Source organism: Elephantulus edwardii, unplaced genomic scaffold, assembly GCF_000299155.1.
Source record: "Elephantulus edwardii isolate Elephantulus edwardi_28Jun2011 unplaced genomic scaffold, EleEdw1.0 scaffold00452, whole genome shotgun sequence".
Lineage (NCBI taxonomy): Eukaryota > Metazoa > Chordata > Mammalia > Macroscelidea > Macroscelididae > Elephantulus > Elephantulus edwardii.
In genome coordinates, this window is record NW_006400202.1 from 800906 (window position 1) to 820317 (window position 19412).

General features: G+C 41.3%; 1 protein-coding gene across 1 annotated transcript in view; it reads right to left on the bottom strand.

Annotated features, from left to right (window-relative positions):
- The window catches only part of GARS (glycyl-tRNA synthetase), a 54758-nt gene extending 37902 nt beyond the window's left edge, over positions 1 to 16856 (bottom strand). Inside the window, exons 1-4 of the mRNA XM_006902795.1 lie at positions 16539 to 16856; positions 6786 to 6887; positions 5936 to 6038; positions 3453 to 3594 (exon numbers count right to left, since the gene is read on the bottom strand). Of these exons, the coding sequence (XP_006902857.1) occupies positions 3453 to 3594; positions 5936 to 6038; positions 6786 to 6887; positions 16539 to 16772 (581 nt within the window). The 5' untranslated portion in view covers positions 16773 to 16856. The remainder of the gene's footprint in view (positions 1 to 3452; positions 3595 to 5935; positions 6039 to 6785; positions 6888 to 16538) is intronic.
- Positions 16857 to 19412: the final 2556 nt, after the last annotated feature.

Here is a 19412-nt window from a genome sequence, read left to right on the forward strand (position 1 = left end):
AGTGGTTCTTTCCACATATGTAATCGATCTGATTCCTATGCATACCATCAGGTGAAATCCAGGTATATAACCTGCGTTTATGCCTCTTAAAAAATGTATTTGCTATGAATAAGTCATTGATTGTGCAAAATTCAATCATTCTCTCTCCAGCTCCATTTCTGTCATCGAGTCCATGTTTTCCAACTACTGAATATATATATATATATCTTTTATATATATTTATAAGACCATACCCTTCTGCATGTTTATCCATGGTTCTCTCCTCTTGATCATTTTCCCCATATGAAGAAAATAATTAAGTTACACTTTCTCACAGGCTATCACAGAATTTGTGCTACTGTGCAGGATAATTTAATCCATGCCTACACAATTATTGCAGGGAGCACTGAAGGTTTAGTAGGTAAGGAGTTGCACTATCAACTCAAATGCAGGTGGTTTAAATCCACTAGCTGCTAAGGGGAAAGTCAGACAACCTCCTCCCTTGGGATTTACAGCCTCTGAAAACCCACTGGAGAGTCAACTATGAGTTGGTTCCAACTCAGTGGCACGTAACAAGGTGACTATTTAGTGATCTAAGCAACAGCTAAACTCACTGGAATTTGAAGAACACAAGATTGCTTGTTCACTGTTGACAATAACCTTAACGAACGAAATTTCTGCCACTGAAATCTGTAAAGATAGTATTATCTCTATATAGCTACATAGCTCTTATTAATGGAGCAAAAAACTAAAGAACATGTAGTTCTTTTTCTTTTTTTAAAAAAAACTTTTCATCAAGAATTTGTTTCCAACTTGAACCAGCTGCTGTGACATCCATATTCTCCCCTGGCTACTGGTCCTAGGCCACCCCAATCCAGCCTCTGAGCCCCAGATATTCATCCCTGTTCAGCAGGAAGTAGCTAGAAGCTAGAAAGAATACTTTATTCTTTTTCTCAGGCTAGGACCAAGGTCAAAGGGAGAAAAAGGATTCAAGGAATATCAATATGTCAACAAAGGGAGTAAACAGCTTCAACTAGAAGACCACCAACCTGGCTAAACCACAATGGAATATGCCTCCCTTCCCTCCCTAAAGACCCTTACTATAAAACCTGCCCTAATCCATTTTAGATTGTGGTTTTCTCCTAGTCTGTCTCTCTGCCAGTTTCTCTGCAGGTCTCCGCCCAGGAGACACCTTAATAAAGCTTCTTTAGCTTCGAAAAAAATTAAAAAAAATAAAATAAAATTGTTTCATTTTAATTGGCTGAAATTATTAAGAGCACAAAAGATGAAAATGGTAAAAATTAGTTCTTATCAAGTAACAAAATTAGCAAAATGATGAAATACAAAACAGTAGAAGACTTCTTTCATAGTTTCATATTCACTTCAATCTTACTCTAGTTAAATAATGCTGGTTTAGGAATTATCTAAGTTTCTGAAATGAAACTTCAAAACAAATAGTATCTGATTGAAAACGAACACCAGGAAACTCTAAGAATTTATACTAATGAAATAATCAGGCATTATACACAAAAATTCATCTATAACGATATTCAATACAGTTAAAAACAGAAGCAACATAAATGTCTATAGCACAGCATTAATTAAACATACTATAGCTCATTTAGAAAACAGAGCACTATGCTGGCATTATATATACTTAAAAAAAAATTTAATGAGTAAATGCTCACTTACATTATATTTTTTAAAAAACAAACCACCAACACACCAGTGTGTTGTTACTATACTACTACCACAGGGATTTAAGATCCATCTATTGTACCTCATTAAATGAAGGAAATGTAAGCCTCAAGGAAACAATTCATCCAAAGGAGAAATGGGTATGGGAGCCACAGCCTCCACTTCCTGAGACCAGAGTAACTAACTAACTGATGCTCAACTACTACAACAGCCACTTTGTTCTCGAACCACACAAAGTCTGAGATGGAAAGGTAGAATAATGTATAACAAAGAAAAATCCTAGAAAAAGACTAACACTGTGACCCTTACACATCCTTCAAACATGGGACTGAACCCACCCCAGAAGTCACATTGCAGCCAAATGGATAAGCCTGTAATATGTTGTTGTTGTTATGTGCCGTCGAGTCGTTTCCGACTCATAGCGACCCTATGCACAACAGCCCTAAACCCTGCTCGCCTCTGATACAACCGCACCGCCTCTGACACACCCATCCCGATTACCCCAGTCACCGAATCAATCCATCTCATAGAGGGTCTTCCCCTCCTGCGCTGTCCCTCCACCCTCCCAAGCATGACGTCCCTCTCCAAGGACCCGTCCCTCCTGGCAACATGTCCAAAGTATGTCAGGCGAAGCCCTAGAATCCTTGCCTCCAAGGAGTAGCTTGGTTTAATCCTCTCCAAGATGAATCTGTTTGTATTCCTGGCAGTCCATGGTACATTCAGTACCCTTCTGCAGCACCACAGCTCAAAAGCATCCACTCTCCTTCTGTCCTCCCTAGTCACTGTCCAACTCTCTGATGCATAACAAGCGATTGCAAATACCATGGCCTGTATCAGGCGCACCCTAGTCTCCAGAGAGACACTGTTGCTCCTGAGTACCTTTGAGAGGTCCCTAACAGCAGACTTTCCCATCATGATACGCTTTTTGATTTCCTGACTGCTGGTACCAAGAGTGTTAACTGTGGAGCCGAGCAAACTGAAGCTGTGAACAATCTCAATCTCTTCGTCATCCATCCTGACGCTGCTAATTGGTCCAGTGGCGAGAATCTTTGTCTTCTTGACATTGAGCCTTAGTGGACTAAGGCATGTAATGTAAGTGAACAATAATACTCAAAAGGAACAGTGTCCTCAGAACAGTTAGCCATGCAAGAGCAGAAGTGTAACAGCTGTCCAAAAATAAAGATAAGAGGTCAGGAAAGCAGAACAAGGGTGAACAGAGCCCAGGGAGGAGTGGGAAGACTATTAGATTGAGAGAACTGAAAATACATACAAGTTAATGAATGGAAAACTAATTTGCTCTGTAAACTTTGACTCAAACATTGGTTTTCCCTCAATTTTCCCCCCTTCACAGGAGGTTTCTGTCCTCCCTGACACCTGCACTACCATTTGACAGGTGCACTACCCCATTAAAACTCCCCACCTGGCACTAACTCTAAGAGCTGGTTGTGCCCGGGCTGGCATGTGGCTGCTAGGTGCTTCGCACCAAGAGAGAGACCCTCGGGGTTGACCCTCACCCCTGCCTCACCAGGTCACTGAAAAAAAAAGAGAGTGGACCCAAACACTTGTAAAATATATAGGAATTTAAAAAAAAAAACACACCCAAAATTTTAAAAGATAAGCACTGTAACTTTAACATGACTCTGAGAACAAAAGGCATGCATTTTCTTTGTTTCTGCCTATCTTCCAAAATTTCTAAAGCTGACTCAGAGTTTTTGTAGAAAAACTACCTAAATACGCCCACTAGACAATCTCAGCCCTCAAAGCAGAACTCTTACTTTAACACTGGCTCGGGAGTGAGCATCGTGCAATCAATCTCCAGGATCTGCTCCTCTTGGATAAAGTGCTGCCTCCAGGTCTGGATAATATTGTTCTTCAAAGCACATCCAACTGGCCCAAAATCATAGAGTCCACTGACACCTACACAGGAGTGGAAAACTTTCACTTTATACTGTTACTCAGGATAAAGCAAACACAGAAAACAGATACCTATGGGTCATATGTAATTCCTAAAAATGCATTCAGATTAGCAACTCAAGTATTTCAATCTTGATGAGCTTCACTTCAGCAGAACAGAAGAAAGGAAAGTGAAAAATCTCTTACTCCATATATTAGTTCTATATTTGGAATTTTAAGCAGAAGTAAGACAAAATTAAAAACAAGTTTTCCCACATAAGAAAACCAAATTAATAAGTAGGTTTTAGTAATCTGTCATAATAATTAGCTAATAAATTGTCATACAAATGATGAAGAATTTCAGTTCCTAATTTTCTGTTAGGTATTTGAACCACAATTTTAACCTCAAGTAGTTACACATTCAGAGGTCTGCTTAGCCAAACTCAAATCAGTGAAATTTCAAGAGCAAAGCACTGTAAATGTGGAAAAGTGAAAACCCACCCACACCCACTAACACCAGCTGGAACATGAAGTAAGCCTCCATCAGGTCTCCAAGGCTATAATATAAATCCTAACAGGAGGAACCTGCCCATCTATCTCCAAGGCGTGGCTAGTGGATCCAGATGGCTGATCTTTCAGTTAGCAGTGTAGCCCATTGCCAGAAGACTAATATTGTTATCATTTCTTTTAACAATAAAATATAAAATCACATATTTTATCAATAGCTCATATTCACCAACACACTTTCATAGCTTTCAGGACGATGTAAGAATTTATCTATATAAGAGGGATGCTTTCTCCATAAACTAGGGACTAGTTTGCCCTACTGTGGAAGCGCAAAAATCTGCTAGCCAGGAGAGGTGGAACCTCTATAGCTCCTAAGTTCCCACAGCACTTTAAAAAATTTTTAAAAATTAGTTTATTATTGCAAATACAAACTGCCAAGAACACGCCAACTACCTCCTTCAAGCCATGCAACCATTCTCACCATCTTTTTCTGCATTGTTTCTCCCACATTAACATAAACTCAGTACCCTCTAAATTTTCCACCTAATTCTTTGAATTGATATTGTCAGTTTGATCTCACAGACAGTTCTCAAGAGCTTGATGTTCAAGGCACTTCTTAAAAATTGTATTTTATTGTATTTTTAGTGAAAGTTTACATAGCAAATTAGGTTCAATATGACAATTCCTATACAAATTGTTCAGTGATACTAATTATATCTTTTACAATATGTCAATATTCTTATTAACTGAATTTTGGTTGTTCTGGTAAGGCAGATGGTTTGTTTTTTGTTTTTTTTTCTTTTTTTTTTTGGTTTTTAACAATTAGTGTACCATTCTTTGGTTCCATGGCATTTCAAGAGATAATGTACAAGAAGGAATTCTGCAGACATAAGGTGTTACAAATCATATTGGATAATCACTAAAGATTAGGAGTTTGAATCTAGCCCTAACCTGTGGAAAAAAGATGGGCAATTTCCTCACGTGATGATTTACTGCCTCGGAAACCCAATATTGAAGCCAATGTTGTTGTCGTTAGGTGCTTTCAAGCTCACTCACAGTGACTCTGAACCAGAGTTGTGTCCTATCCTGTGTCATCGTCACAATCTCCGACACAATTGAGCCCATTGCTGCAATCACTGTGTTAATCCATCTGATTGGGAATCTTCTCCTTCAATCACCCTCCACCTTTCTAGGCATGATGTCCCTTTCCCAGGAGGTCACTAGGAGTCAGAATGAACTCAAGGGCAGTAGGTTGAGTACCTGAGGAGTACTGGTGGGGCCATGGCTAGACATTTGGCTTTGAACTGAAAGGCCAGCAATCCTAAGCCAGCCACTTCACAGGAGAAAAAGGTGGTGGCCTAATACACATTGCTGCACACTTTTAAATTGATGACCGTGCTTAGAAACTTTTTTTTCCACTATAGCCGTCATTTATGGCAATGTGTTAAATTAAAAGTTCTGCAATTCAAACCCATCAGTCTGGAGAAAGACGTAGTAGCGTGCCAAATGAAAATTTCAGCCTTGGAAACCTTATGGGGCAGTTCTACAAGTTAGGATTAAAGCAGTAACAGTGGTTTTGGGTGCTGGGGTGTCAGACCAAATGCTTAATACTGGTCAGCAATTCCTTTACATCTCAATGGAAAAAAAGCAATCATCAAGAAGGAGTAGGTATAGGAGAGTAAGAACTGGTATCTTATTATCTGGCTACTTTAAACAACAACAACAACAAAAAATCTATCTCTGCTTTATGTTAATTTGATACAATTAAACATCATATAGCCAAGTTATGTTCTTAATTTTAAAATAACATTTAAAACCACAATTGACACTATCCCATTTCCTTTTATTAATTCCCTACCTCCATAAATAGCAAAAGCTTGGTCGTAGAAAAATCTCCTTTTTAGAGTATCTTCCATTTTGGCTCTGTCTATAATATCATCTTTGGGCTGTAATGCCAGCTCCTGTGTGGGATTTAGAAATACGAAGTGTTTGATTAAAAGAGTGGTTGACAATCTGAATTTATACATGGGAACTTATTCCTCAAACAATTTTAATATATATTTATCAAACAGGTAAGACATCATTTAAAAAACAGAAACTTCAGATTTCTTTCCCCCATCCAGGTGAGACACAAAAAATGGAGCTTTTCTACTTTTATTTAGAAAAGTATGTGATTAATTCCAGGACTACAGGGCTAAGATTATTTAGCTGCAGATTCTGAAAAGTAATGATTTACATCTTCAGTGAAGTGCTAACAACTACTGACTAGTCAGGTAAACCCAAAGTATCTCAGCAGGTGATTTAAGGAAATTTACTGTTTGAAAGGTTTAGAAGCAGGTAATTAGATTAAAAAGATTTCTTCCTAAAAAAAAAAAAAAACGGTAAAAATAAAACTAAATCATTGCTGCAAGACAGGAGAATTCATAAAGAACAGTCGAATGCCTCCCAGGGAAATTGAGAGTGCACAAGTCTGGGAATTGGGGTAAGTCTGGGAATTGGGAAGACATAATGGAAAAGGTGACCTTTCTGAGAACACTTTGAAAGAATGAGGAGTACAGGCAGAAAGGGATGAATTCTGAATAGAAAGATCATCAAATGATATGTGCTCACTTTTCCAGGTCCCTTCAAACCGAAGAAACCACATCCAGAATAGTAGCTAAAGAATCCTATATCTATTAACATTTCTATTTTAGGATTCCAATACTCACCTTTGCTTCCAGGACCCTCTTTCGAGCTTTGAGTTCTGCTACTGCTTTGTCTACATCTACTTGAGGTGCTTTATCTTCTTTCAGTTTTCGTACAAGATCTCCCTAGTGGGGGGGAAAAGTGTATCAATTCAGGATTTGTTTCAGAAGTCAAGAAAAGTTAGAATTATTTTTTTTTTACATCTGTGTAATAGTAATGTGATTTAAATGTTTATTTTGTAAGAGATCATTATGAACAACTAAAGATGGGAACACCTATATGCCAGTAAAGTACACAGAGCAATGTTGTTGTTATGTGCCGTCGAGTTGCTTGCGACTCATAGGGACCCTATGTACAACAGCACTACCCTGCTCTGTCCTGTGCCAATCGCACTGCCTCTGACACACCCATCCCGATTATCCCAGTCACTGAATCAATCCACCTCATAGAGGGTCTTCCCCTTCTGCGCCATCCCTCCGCCCTCCCAAGCATGATGTCCCTGTCCCTCCTTACAACATGTCCAAAGTATGTCAGACGAAGCCCCACAATCTTTGCCTCCAAGGGCAATACACAAGTAAATTATGTTCCCAAGGTGAAAATATTACTGTTTTTTTTCTTTCTGGGGTGGAACAAGGGAAATATCAAAAATATTGATGCAAATTAAGGAAAAGCACTAACTGTACTAGGAACAGAAAAGAATAAATATACTACCTGGCCCTTGAATTTCTCTCTTATGTTATTAGAACATTTCTCTTACTTTTTTACTTATTAGAAAAAGATTAACTCTCTGATTTTCCACCTACTTTCCGGATCATTTCTGTATCACCCTAAGTTGGCTCAACTTTCTTTACCCTCTCTTAACCGCTAGAGTTTATCCTTGACTTGTTTTTCCCTAGGTTATTGCATTCCCTTTCAAACTCCTACCAAGGACTCCGTGACTTTCAGCAATGTAAGGAAATAACCTGGGGAAACAAGCCTACAAAGCACATACAGCCTAGAAAATGTCAAACTGAGAAATTAACCCTGTTTGTGGACAGTGATATTATGCACTCGACCAAATCAACTGCTTTCTGGAGGAATAAATCTTCCACATGGGCGTCTTAGAATTTTCACAGGTTACTATTGCTAAGTGAGGCCAAGTACAATCACAGTGACTCTATGAACAGCAGACCTGACCCGTGTCTATCCTGTGCCATCCTTATAATTTCTGACATACTTGAACCCATTGCTGAAGTCACTGTGTCAATTCATCTTGCAGAGCGTCTTCTTTCTTTCCCTGACCCTCCGACTTTCCAAGCATGATGTCCATCCCCAAGGAAGAGCCTCTCATAGCAACAAGCCCAAAGCATGTGAAACGAAGCTTAACCATCTTTGTCTACAAGGAACACTCTGGCCAAGACATTTGGTGATCCATGGAATAGTCCTCTTCTCCAACACCACAACTCGAAGACTTCACTTTTTCTTCTGTCATGCTTACTCATTGTCGAGATCTCAGATGCACTACACTGTAAAGACTATGCCCTGAATCACAAGCACCTTAATCTCCAAACGACATCACTGCTCCTCAACAATCTGGAGAGGTGCCTGGCAGTGGACTTTCTCAGTGCAATAATATCTCCTGATGACCTTTCTGCTGTACCAAGGGTGTTGACTGTGATCTAAATAAGATGAAATCATCAACAATGTCAATCTTTTCTCTATCATGATGAAAGGATCTCTGCCGGCTTTGTAGAAAAGCAGCTGTACTGCCAACCAAAAGATATGCAGTTCTAATCCACCAGCTGTTTTGTAGAAGAATGGGTAATTTCTCCCATGTAATTTACTGTGTTTGAAAACCCACTGGAGGTTCAACTATGAGTCACTTCCAACTTACAGTATACAACAACAAGCTTCACAGGATAGGGTAACCAAAATAAGAAGTACTCAAAAAAACATAGAACATACAAGAAAAGGAGATGCCATGAATAAGGTTCAGCAAAAATGACAAGAGAATCAGATCTAAACATATTGCCACATCTTTCTTCTGTAAAGAAACGGAGAGATTCAAACCACCAAACTCTTGGTTAACAGTCCAACACATTGTCATAAACTAAATTTCACTATATACAATATCCAAATTCTGATGTGTGAGATCAAGGAATGGTAAAGTGTGGTGCAGTGACTTACTTAACGTGACTTTTCAAATCTTTGTGTCTCCCACCAAAAATAACTGGGTGAGACTATACAAATGTGAGGTGTCTGTGGCCCAACAATGGTATTAGATAGCTTCATCATAATGAAAATAATGTACACGCCACCCTTGGGGTGGGGGGGAAAAACACCACATAAGCAGGTATGAATGTTAATGTGGAAACTGGTTAGTTGTGCCTTCCCATCAAGCTTAAAAAGGTCACCTTAGCGGTGGAAAACAGGGATCTGACTGACATCAAGAAAGAACAGAAAGCTGAGTACGTCCTTTGGATCCCTGCGCTGGCACTCTCAGGCCTAGGAGACGCAGAGGTGATGGCACCTGAACGGTAAGCTATGGGGGAAATCACAGCACCAGAGCCAGCAGACCCAGGAGACAAGCATAGGACAGAGCAGGGGAAGTCATGGTCCAAAGTGAGAGTGACAGAGTGGGTGCTTTCAGGCATGCCAGGAGGCTTAGTCTGCTGATCCACAGAGCTATATGAGTGCCTTTGGCCTAGTGGCAAGAAGGTGTACTGCAATCCCAGAGGTGCATGGTTCAAATCCACCAGATGCTCTGCTGGAGAAGGAGGAACAATCTCCTGTACCAGTCAGATCTGATTTGACGGTACACACACGTACACACACACACACACACACACACACACACAAAGTAAAATTTAAAAAAAAGAGTGCCTTTGGGACAGAATGCCTCTGAAATAAATGGGTGTTTTGGAGTTAATTAAAGCAATAAAGTTAGAAGGGCTTTGTAATACTTAAGAGGGTGGAGGCCAAAAATAAAGTCTACACATGTGGGAGCTCTGGTGTAGTCAACAGGGAGGTTTACTGGTAACCCAAAGCAGGTGCCTCTCTGGCTATTTGAATCCACAAGCCGCTCTGGGAGAGGATAAGTAATCTCTTCGCATGCAATTTACAGCCTCAGAAAACCCTTTGGAGGGTCAGTAGTCATCAATTCAGACTTGACAGCAATGAATTTTTGAGACAGGTCTGGCTGAGAAGGGAGGCTGAATGAAGAACTATAACCTAAACTGTTCCTGATCCTGGCTTGTACCCATTAACAAACCCAAGTGTGTGTACTGTCAGTGAGTTCTGCGTGTCCAACTGCAATGAATTCATGAACCTAGCAGAGAACTACTGAGTGTGGAAGGAGGGACAGTTAAACTCATTGCTGAGGAGTTAATTTTGACTCATGCAGATTTATCAGGTTTCTAAGCCTACAAGACCTTAGTAGGAAGAGACTGCCCATCCTTCCCTCAAGGGAAGCTAGTGGTTTCAGACCACCAGCCTTTGGGTAAGCAGTGTAACTTGAATTAGTCTTTTCTTCTTTCTTTCTCATTGCCATAGTCAGAACCCTCCCTTGAGTCAGCTATGGGTTGGTTCCGACTCAGTGGCACACAACAGCAACATTACCCCCACAGCTGATACTCAACTTCTCTAATAATTCCTTTCCACAGGTGTAACCATTCTGATTCCGGTGTAGTTCACTGGGTGAGGTCCATGTGTGTAGTGGCTGTTTGTGGGGTTCCCTGCCTTGTTAAAAAGTTTAATAAAAACTCATTATAGATGACAGAAATAGGTAACAACTCTATAACAAGAGGGGAAAGGGTGAATACATGGTAATTAATATAGCCATATGATGGTAAAAATAAAACCATTAAAGGCATATTTTGAAGAATATAAAATAAAACCAATAAAAAGAAAGCATCAGAAATTAACAAGGATTACAGAATACAATTAAATATGTAGGTGAATTTTTAAAAAACAAGAAAATACACTAAATGAAAACTGTTCTCATAAATTATATTTTCCTCTGTGTTTCAGAATTTTTCAAATTTTCTGCATTAAGCCTATATACATTTTTATTGGGGTTTTTTTTTCACTTTAAAACATTTTTTTAAATTTATATTGTTGGGGCTTTTTTATAAAAGGTATTTACAATGAATAAATCATTGTACAAAATTCTATCATTTTAACTCCAGCCTTATTTCTGTTACGAAGTCTGTAATATCCATAATATACATATCTGAGCTAATAAGAGCAGCAGGAAGTGAGGAAAAATATACTCACACTGTGTACACTGTTAATTAATGTCATAAAATGCTCATGAATGATTGAAGGAAAACCAAACTGCTTTGTAAACTTTCACTCAAAATCACAATAAAAAAAATTTAAAAAGAGGGGACACTAGGTTAAATAACTATGAAATTTAAGTTGTTATTGTATTATCTTGGAAGCAGGACTGGCATCCACTTCCTAAACAACATGTCTCTGGAAACTATGAACTTTGATAAATGTCAATAGTTGTAGAGGGGCTTGAGGCCTTTAGTTCAAAAGGTTGCTATGAGTTGTGCTCGACTCGAAGGCAATCAACAACAACATATTATATACAAGCATGTCTAGTCTTTCTATACTCTCACTCATTGCTGGTGAGTTTGAACTCACAGCTCACCCTCCTGAAGATTTTCTGAGGCTGTAATCCCATGGGAGCAGACTGTCCATCTTTGCCCACTGAGCTGCAGATGGATTTGAATGCCAGAGGGACTATCTTTAGGTTAGCAGGACAACTCCCTACAGACTTTAAGAACCCCGTGAGAGCCTTTGTTCCAAAAAAAGGTTTCAAGTAGTGGTTCCTTTCTATGCTGAGACAAAGCAAGTATTTCTTTTGAGTCTTTCTCAGTGTGGTGGTGCCCCTGCATATTTCATCCACCTTCTTCTGCAGAGTCTCACAGGGCATCTGCCATCAAAACTGCATGTAAAAAGGTAGGAAAACTTTCATTCCCTTAAATATTTTTTTCTTCTCAAGTTCAAAGCTAGATTAACATATAATTGTTGTTATATGTTGTCAATTCAATTCTGACTCAGTAATCCAATGAAGCTGAACATAACTGCTCCATAAGGTTACACATGAGGCTGCGATCTTTCTGGAAGCAACCCCAGGTCTTTTTCTCTCACAGAGCCACTGGGGGTTTGGACTGCTGACAATTCACTTAGCAACTAAGCACCTAAACACTCACAACCAAGGCTCTTTATAGAGACAGGATTTGTTGTTAGGTGCCATTGAGTCAAGTACGTCTCATAGCGACCTTATGAGAGGTAGGGTTAGGAAACCTATTTCAAGCAGAGAGTGGAAACATGGAAGGAGTGTAGCGTTCTACCCTAGTTAACTCCAAATCTCAGCGAAGAGAGGAAAATAGATTTGTTATTTCCAAAGAACGTAATAATTAGAATTATAGTTTATAATACAATACTTTTTTTAAAAAAGATAAATTAGAGGTAATTGCGGCATGAAATATAAGTACTTAAGAATTATGGGTTTCTTCCCTTTTTTACAATAGTCCATGTGTGAGACATCAAATATTATTCAGTATCTCTGAATAACCTTTAAGAAATATCAACCATAAACTTAGTCCCTCCATAAACCCTTACCATAATGAAATATATAGAACTTAGAGTCTATAATTACAAGGCTGAGTTGTCATCAGACGAGAAAACCAATCCAAGGGATATCTCACATGTGTAGCATGGAGTAAATTCAAGTGACCAAGAAAAACAGAAACAAAACCAAGAAAACATTTTCTCATCTTTGTAAAATGTCTTGCTTTAAACTCTACAAACATGGGACTGCAGGATTTATTAGTCCCCCATAAGGAGAATTAATAAATTCATCTCAGATTTCTAAGTACCTTGTAATTATTATACAAAACCTACATGAATATTTTATTTGCCCTTTGTAGATTAAGCAAGTGCTCTGACTGGCAGACAGTTCAGAAAATCAAAGGTTTTTCAAACTCCGCCTTTTCACTACTTCTTAGTTTTTAGTTTATTCGTGTCCTACTTTCAAGGATGTGAGCTCTGGTGGCAGTAATGTTCCATGCAACTTACAGCCTCAGAAAACTCAGTAAGTTAATTCCCACTAGATGGTGATGAGTGGTTGAGTGTCAGTAAAACAAACTTCACAATAAATGCTGAAAAAGAAACTGTGTTACTCACCTGTACATTGGTGGTTGAAACCCACCCAGTGGTTCTAAACAAAAAGGCCTGCTAATCTGCTTCCATAAAGATTACAGCCAAGAAAACTCAAGGGGCAGCTGAGCAGCCAGGCACAGGACTGGGTGCGTATATTCTCTGGGGCACACAGGGTTGCCATGACTCAGTTACTGACTTGACCGCAAAGGGTATCACCTCATCTTACAAAATTCCCAAGACATCAATTCTCTTGCAAATGTTCAAAAATGTTATCATGTCAGCAATCCCTAGAAAGCATGCAGGTTCCATGCCAGCCATGGGTTGGTGAAATCAGCATTACAAGGTGTAATCATTTCAGAACACTATTGAGGAATGAGTCTTGGGAGTCCCTGGGGGGCGCAAATGGTTAGTTAGTACATATGGCTGCTGATCTAAAGGTGGAAGCTCAAGTACATCCAAAAGCAACTTGGAAGACAGACTTAGCAATGAAAAAAAAACAGTCATAAAAACAAAAAAAGAAAGAGAGAGAGAGAGAGACAGAACCAGCCATTAAAAATGCTACAGAACACAATTAGTTCTACTCTGATACTTTTGTGGGCTCCATAAGTAGCAATTGATTTTCCAGTTCAAAAAACTAAAACAATAAAGATTGCTGTCAAGGAAATTCTGATGCATAGTTACTTTCTATCAGGTTTTCAAGGATGTAAATCTTTGTGGGAAGAGCCTGTCCATCTTCCTCTCCCCCTTCCTGCCCCCCACAGAGACAGTGATGAATTCAAACTGCTGCCCTGCTCATTATTAGAAGCCTGACCGACCCATCACATGCCAGAGATAAACGTCTTTACTCTTGAGTTTATGATCTGCCTTCCCCCCACCATTTTAAACAAATATGTTACACTATTCTTTCTTTTATGAAATGATGGATGAATTTAGATGATAGTTTGTTGACTCTATTAGTTCCGTTCCTTTGCACTCAAACACCTCAGAAAAAAAGGCATTATGCTTGGTAAAGTGGAAGATTATTAGATGGAAAAAAGGCAGACCTTAAAGAGACTGTCACAACAGGTGCAAATACAGCCACAACTGAGAGCAAGGTCAGGCAGTGCTCAAGTCCACTGTGCAAAGAGTCAGTGTGAATCAGAACCAATTCAACAGTAACACCACCACTAAGGAGACCGGTCATCAAGCACCTTAACAATCACATGCTCGGAACCTTCTGAATTACACAAGCTTTTCAAGAGATCATAAAATGAACAGACTTGACAGGGTGTCTCATTTCTTCACATACAAAATAGTCAATTAAAAGATCTCCTTGGAGGCTTCACCTCTCATACTTCAGACATGTTTCTAGGCGGGGCTTTTCCTTGGACAAGGAGATAATGCTTGGAAAGGTAGAGGGTCTGGCGAGGGAGAGGAAGCCCCTCAACCAGGTGGCTCCCATAATGGGATAAGGAGTGTAAGGAAGTATGAGGATGGCACAGGATATAACAGGGTTCATTCAGTTCAACTGTTCATAACAGGGTTCATTCAGTTCAATTGTTCATAGGGTCACTATGATGAGTTTGAGTTGTACTTGACTCTGAGGGCACCCAACAACAACAAATGCTCTCCAGGTGACCAGAGAAGAATTGATGCCTTTGAACTGTGGTGCTGGAGAAGAGGGCTGACTACCCCACGGGCTGCCAAACGTGCAAACAAATCTGTCTTTCAGGCAGTGCAACCAGGGTGCTTCTCAGAGGTAAGGATGAGCAAACATCAAATCACATGACTTTGGGCATGTTGTGAGGAGGGGCTAGTCTTTGGAAGAGGACATCAGGCAAGGCAAGGTGGAGGATCAGAGGAAAAGAGGACAATCCTCACTGAGATGGACAGACACAGGGACTGTATACTGGGCGTGTGCGTACAGAGATCAGAAGGATGGTGTAGGGACTGGGCAAGGTTCAGATCTATCATTCACAGGGTCACTGAAAGTCATAGTTGACTGGACGGTACCTAATACCAGCAGACAATTTCTCTAAATTGCCAGCTAGTTGATGATATTACATGTGATTCACGCTTTCATGTAGTAAAAAATTGTTCAGCCCAGCAGAATGAGAAAGAGGATCCAAACTAAACTAACGTACGCACACATTTGGAAAATAGTTTCAAGCATACACATAAACACACACAAAATAACAATTAAGTCAACATAAATCATGTACAAGACAGTAACAGCATCAAAAGTCTGTTCTATGATCCAACTTAACTAGTTCCACAGTCTTCCTACAGATGGATAATTTGCACTGCAGTTCCAGGCAAACGTGGCAGAGGGAGGGGCTTGAGTGTGTTTTTTCAAATTAGATGTAGTCTCTCTTTTAAAGTGAAGGAGGTTGAATGACTTGTGAGTTACAAAAAAACCCCAAAAAACCCAAAAACAAACAAATACAAAGAAATCACACCTCACTTTATTTGGGAAGTCTGGGTGAAGACGTCCCTTAAGCACGCCCAGTGTCCTTGATACTACTAACAAAGAAGAAACAATTATACCCATTTTCAGAATAAAACCCTTTCAAAGCAGTGCGGCTCCAAAGAGAGAAAAGCAGACTGCAAAGAGGAAGAATTTGCAGCAGCTCTGCCCCAATGAATTATTTCTGGGAGCGGGTTCCACCTTGCTTAGCTAAGGCAAGTTATTGCATCAGGCAGGAGAAACCCGTTCGGTATTTACTTACAGGGATCTGGATCCCTGGGGTCCTACCGCAAGCTTTCCGCTGGACGTGACTGGACGGTGGGATCCTGTTATATCATCTTTTCTTTGCCCTCTCTAAATTCTGATCTCTGTGCAGTGCCTTAGGAAAAGGCTCTGAAGCCCATATAACATCCATCCCTCCCTTTCACAAAATCAAATTTCAAAGTGTTCCACGCGAGGATGGGTGATTTCACCAACCAAGAAACAGCAACCTTTACAATTTCTCAGGTTTACGATCTGAAAGATCACTCATACCCTCCTGCCGGCTCAGAACCCAGAAAAGGAGATGGGAGAGCAGGACGGTGGAAATGCATCATTATGGGAGATTCGACACCTTCCTCCAGGTTTCAACTATTTTTATTTTCTCAGCAGAGCGCTTGAATGAATAAGCACTCAGTGAAGGAAAAGGAAGAGAAAGAACCGACAACATTAGCTTAAAAGCTATCAAAGAACCAGTAAATCACCAGGCAGGATGCAGAAAGAACAGAGCAAATACTGGAAAATGAAGTTAAGGTTGTTCGGCTAGAGCAAGGGGACAATCAAGGCACACAGACCCCCGGGATCTACCGATCGGAAAGGGGTATGGGCAGGGGACAAAGAACGGGGAAGAAGGGCAGATCCATAGAGGAAGGAAGCAGAAAGTCGCAAGGGATCCAAGTGAATCATGCAAGAAAGGAAAAAGCTGAAGATCTGCGGGAGAAGGGTGGGGTGGAGGCTAAAGAAGGTGGTGGCCTACTTATGCCGAGATGGGTCCACAGCCAGGAGACCAAGGGCATTCAAAGACTGAAGGGAGAGGGGTAAAGAGTGAGAGATGGCCGGGAGCGGTGAAGACAGGGATGGCCACGAGGTTCCCCTGTGCAGGGGAGTCTGGGGCCGAAAAGAGACACAAAGCCAGTACCTGCTGGCGCACAGCTAGCCTGAGAGGTGCCAGCACCTCTTCAGCCGCGGCGCCGTCCATGCTGCTCCGGGAGGCAGGGAGAGAGATCCAAGTGCGGGGACGCGCGGGCGTGCTGAGGGGCCGGCGACACGAAAGCGGCGGTCGGAACCGCGGCCGCAACACCAGCTGGGGTGGGAGCGACAGCAGCAGAGCGGCGCCAGCGACTCTTAGCACCGCCGGACGCGGACAGGGCATGAGCGGGCGGTCCGGGGCAGTCCAGCGGAGGCGGCGACGGAAGCGGCGCGCGTGGCCCAGCAAAGAGCATGATGAAATCGCCGCGTAAACGCCGCGGCGCGCGCGCAGCCGCACATTCCTCACGCTGCGGCGCGGCGGCTAGTCCGAGCCCGCAGATTCGACACAAAATCCTAGGGAAATCTTTAGTGCCCCTCAATCTGGTGTTTCCACTTAGGGCTCATGGTAGTCTCCCATGCGAATTTGCACGCAAATGCATCATATCTATGAAGGAGACATCGACGCATAGGCATGTAAGCTAAGATGTCCAAGGACCTTCTAGACATAAGCTTGTATATGGCACCAATAGAAGACCTATTTTGAATTTACACTTTTCTGTTCTTTCTCCCCGGGGCCTTAAAGGTTCATAAAACATAAAATGAGGTAGAGAATTAGACTTATTGTAGTCCAAAATCTTAAGGTAAGGAGAGACAGAGAAAACTTAATGAGTTGCTCAAGAACTCACAAAGGCTTCAATTCATTTTTGATCTAAGAGAACTTCCAGATGCATAGGAAGTCACTGAAAATACCATGGCTTGGAACACACGCACCTTAATCTTTAAACTTAATTTGGTCTTTAAACAAGGAAGCTCTGGTGGCCTAATGGTAAAGAGTTGTACTGCCAATCCAAAGATACTCAATTTGATTCCACTAACAGGAGACAAATGGGCAGTCTCCTCCAGTGCAATTGACAACCTCTGCCATGAGAACTAAAAGTTTTGCCCTGGAGAGGGTAAAACCAACTTGTTTCTTGGAGGCAAGAATTTTGAAGCTTCATCTCACTTACTTTTGGCCTGTTGCCGGGAGGGACCTGGGCTTGGAGGACATCATGCTCAGAAGGGTGGAGGTACAGCACAAGAGGTACAGCACAAAAGGGAAAGACCCTAAATGAGATGGATTGATACAGTAACTGGGGTAATGGGGGTAGGCGTGTCAGAGACAGTGAGATTGGCTCAGGATAGGGCAGACTTCAGAGCTTTTGTGCATAAGGTAATTATGAATTGAAACCTACTCCGTGGCACATAACAACAAATCCAGCGGAGGGTAAACTATGAGTCGGTTCCAGCTTGATGACACATAACAATAATCTGTAAGTAAGGCCACTTTAATTGAGGAAAAGGACCCCAGATTCAAACATATTTTGTTGTTACTGTTATTTACTATCGAATCAAAACTTCCCATAGCTGGCCCTCCAGCTGATTTTCAGAGGTAGTAATAGCATGGGAGCAGATTGTCCGTCTTTCTCCAGTAGACCAGCTGGTGGATTCGAACCAAGTGCCTTTGAGTTTGCAGCACAATTCCTTATTACTAGGCTACCAGAGTGCCTTCAACATATTTATTAGTGGTGTTGTTGTTGTATACCTTTTGTTGTTGTTGTTGTTTGGTTTTTTTGGACTGGTTTATTTATAAACTTCGAATACATGGTTTTCTACACTGGTTCCTTTCCATTTCCTTCACCACCACCAACCCCATCAAATTATGCGACCCTGTGACTCTCTCTCTCTCTCTCTCTCTCTCACACACACACACACACACACCCATCCTCACCCCTCTATTTCCATTCTCTCCCCCACCTTGGATCCTCACACTCATTCTACAATAATGGTTTTATATAGTATTTGTCCTTATGGGACTAAGTTAGTTCTCTCAGCATAAGGCTTTCCAGTCCCTCCCCAGTTAGGTAGTGATTTACAAAATCATTGCTCCTGCATGCTGTGTAGTATTCCATCATGTGAATGTACCATAATTTCTCAATCCATTTGATTGTGATTGGACATCTGGGCTGTTTCCATGACCTTGCAATGGAGAATAACACTGTTAAGAACATTGGTGTGCACAAGTCTCCATCTGTGCCTCAGTTCTCATTTTCTCAGCATTATATTCCAAACAGTGAAATAGCTGGGTCATGTGGAATTTCTACGTATAGCTTTTTTTAGGAAGTGCCAAACTGCCTTCCAGGATGGTTATATCATTTTAAACTCCAACCAACAATGTATAAGAGTTCCTATCTCCTTAGCAGTGGAACCCAGGAGTGTGCAGCCTGCCATTGGCAAGTCAGCTTCCAAGCAGTTCAGTAATGAGGTCCTGAAGCCCACAATGAGTACCGGCAGAAGCAAGGTGTCCCTCACTGAACCTCTGAAGGAAACTCAACCAAGAGGCGCAGCAGTATCCTGAGGCCCTGGCCAAAGACAAGGATCCTCAAGCATAGCCCAAAGTCAAGTCGTGATCAATGTGGAGAGAACCTGGCCTGAGCATCCTACGACTGAGGGACTCCATTTTGTAACCAATATGTCATTTTAAAATGTATAAGCCTCTAGAGCAGTAAACTGAAAGCGGTGGGGGAAGGGGAAAAAGAGCCCCCACCCAAACATCAGCCAATACTGTATCACCCTGTTTTCGCGCCCTTCCTTTGAACCAGCCAATCCTGTATCGCCCTGTTTTCGCGGGCTTTCCCCTTTAAATAGGCGGGACAGCCCAGAATCGGGGCAGTGGCCATCTTCCCTGTTGTATGAACACAGTTTGGATCACGGCCCGGATTAGAATCTGAAATAAATTCCCTCTTGCCCTTGCATCGGTGTCGGCTCCTTGGTGACTTGGGGGGAA